This window comes from Euwallacea similis, chromosome 12 (genome assembly GCF_039881205.1).
Source record: "Euwallacea similis isolate ESF13 chromosome 12, ESF131.1, whole genome shotgun sequence".
In the NCBI taxonomy this organism is placed as follows: domain Eukaryota; kingdom Metazoa; phylum Arthropoda; class Insecta; order Coleoptera; family Curculionidae; genus Euwallacea; species Euwallacea similis.
In genome coordinates, this window is record NC_089620.1 from 4,922,274 (window position 1) to 4,924,989 (window position 2,716).

The 2,716-nt window shown below is 37.8% G+C and overlaps 1 protein-coding gene across 1 annotated transcript; it reads left to right on the forward strand.

Annotated features, from left to right (window-relative positions):
- Positions 1-1,003: 1,003 nt before the first annotated feature.
- Positions 1,004-1,807, forward strand: LOC136412504 (uncharacterized protein XF_1569/XF_1674-like). The gene has a single exon (XM_066395574.1). The coding sequence runs from the start codon at positions 1,004-1,006 to the stop codon at positions 1,805-1,807; it is 804 nt and encodes a 267-aa protein (XP_066251671.1).
- Positions 1,808-2,716: the final 909 nt, after the last annotated feature.

Here is a 2,716-nt window from a genome sequence, read left to right on the forward strand (position 1 = left end):
TTCAACTTTCTTCTCATCATTTAGTGAACCATGTTTAGCAAAATATTCATCTGTCTTTTGAATATATAAACCAATCAACTCAGGAAAAGTGTAACTAACTTTGTTGGAAGATTTTAAACATGTAATTGGCAATTTGTGTACATCTTTATCAGCTTTTTTAGGATCAATACATTCATCATTCCTTCTTAATATTGTATGTTGCTTGAAAAATTTTTCATATTCCTCAAAACCTTCAAAGGCTTCTTTTTTTTGGTAATTTTTCTCTCTACCGTTTTGCTCTATTCTTTCTATTTTTGTCGCAAGCTGCGCTGGTTGTTTAATCGTCTTGTCTCCCTCTCGATTGAAGTACATCGTGTAAGGAGTAATTGCATTGATAATTTTGTGTGTTTTCCAATGGCAACCAAAAATCTTTAGTACTAATTTGATTATCGGAGCAAGAAAAATTTTTAATTTCGCTATGAACCAAAAACAATAAAGAAACGCTTGTTTGAGTGAACTAGCAGCATTGCTAACGATACATCTCAAATGTATATCTTTATCTTTAAAATTTTTATGAACCTCTGCAGCTACATGTCCACCTAAGCAGTCCCCGAATAATATGATATTATCTGGTCTTATTCCATTCTCCAGTAAATTAGTTACAACTGCTACACCAGATTTAACTCTATTGCTACGTATCAATGAGCTGTTTCTACTTAAGCCAAGTCCAGGATAATTAAAGAGATGTACAGTAATTCCTTGATCTGCAGCCCAATCCCAGTTTTGGGTATAATCTTTGCTAGATTTTAACGCTCTATTCCCACCAATAAAATATATTAGATGTTTTTCACTTTGATTATTGTTTTGATCTATATTTTTACTAGGGAGCGTTATTGTCTGGACTTTCATCCCGTTTCGAGTTTTTACAAACTCCTCCTTAGTTTTTATTCTTTCCGTTGCTGTCACCTTAATTCTCACTACATCAGTTTCATAATACATAAAATCTTTAAAAGAGTCAATCCTCATGAATAAAATCAACTTTTTAAAATTTATTGAACTGTGCTTCCAAACGGTGGTGCCGGGATGTGAGTATAATGATTATCAGTACATAAAAGTCATAGCAGACAGGCTGGAAGCAGCGAATGCTGGCGAAGTAAGGCGCATAATACTCAATATGCCTCCGCATTCAATGAAGTCCATATGTGTAAGTGTTGCGTGGCCCGCATGGATACTGGGAAATCAGCCAACTGCAAGAATAATAGTTGCAAGTTATTCTAAGTTGCTTAGCGAAAAACATTCGCTCGATACGAGGTGCATAATGCAATCTGATTGGTATAAAAAGCTATTTCCAGAGGTAGAACTATCCAAAGACCAGAACACTAAATATAAATTCCAAACAGTGCAGAGAGGATACAGAATCGCAACATCAGTTGGAGGAACATTAACCGGTGAAGGTGGTGACTTTATTATTGTGGATGATCCGCTTAACCCTGCTCAAGCTTTGAGTGAAACATTTAGAAAACGTGCCACAAACTGGTTCGATCAGACTTTAGTAACGAGACTCAACGATAGAAAAAAAGGAGTAATTGTGCTTGTGATGCATAGGCTCCACCTGGAAGACTTAACTGGGCACCTCTTATCCAAGCCAAAAAACATATGGCATCACATTTGTTTGCCAATGATTTCTGAAAATAAGGAGGTTATTTATTCAATTAATAACCATACTGGTGTCATTCCACCCCCCCTCCTGTCATCCCAGTGTCCAGACACTGGGATCCAGAAAATTCAACCGCAAAAGACTGGATTCCAGCATCAAGTGCTGGAATGACACTACCTGCAAGAGTATTATACTCAAGAGAAGAGAATGAGTTATTATATCCCCTGGAGGGAGGAAGAGAAGAAGTTGAGATGATAAAAGTTGAACTCGGGAGTTATGCTTTTGCTGCTCAATATCAACAAAACCCCCTGCCGCTTTCAAGTGGTATAATAAAACAAGAGTGGCTAAAGCGCTATAAAAATTTCCCTGATAATCTCTCACATGTAACTCAAAGCTGGGACACTGCAGTTTCAACAAACGATTCCAGCAACTTTAGCGTCTGCACCACCTGGGCAAAAATAGATAATAAATTCTATTTACTTGATGTATATCGAGCAAAGCTTGAGTACCCAAAGCTTAAAGAGCAAGTTCTGTCACTAGCTGCAAGATGGGCACCACACGCAATTTTGATCGAAGCAAAAACAAGTGGTCAACAATTAACACAAGAGCTAAAGGCAAATAGCGATCTACCGATTATTGAAATAGTGCCACACAATGACAAGCTCACTCGATTTTATCAAATCGTTCCGGTGATAGAGTCCGGCAGGGTTTTTCTGCCACAGCAAGCGGTATGGCTCAATGATTTTGAGTACGAAATTTTAATGTTCCCAGAAGCTCGCCATGATGATCAAGTGGATAGTACGGTACAATACTTACAATGGACAAGAAAAACTAACACCAGTGCTTTCAGGGTCAGGGACTTTGGCCCCAACCCTAATAAAACACTTGGGTGGATATCTAAAAACCTAAATTTATTTCCCCAAAGCTTCTCACGTATGCTCTACAGAATGTGCCTTTACGCGTTGCGTACTACACTCTTTAACCTTTGAAGGGACACTTCCCTTATGTTGCACAGCAGGAGAACCCATAGAACAAAAACCACTATCTCTATCAACTTTTTTAGAACTAGAGTTATCAGGT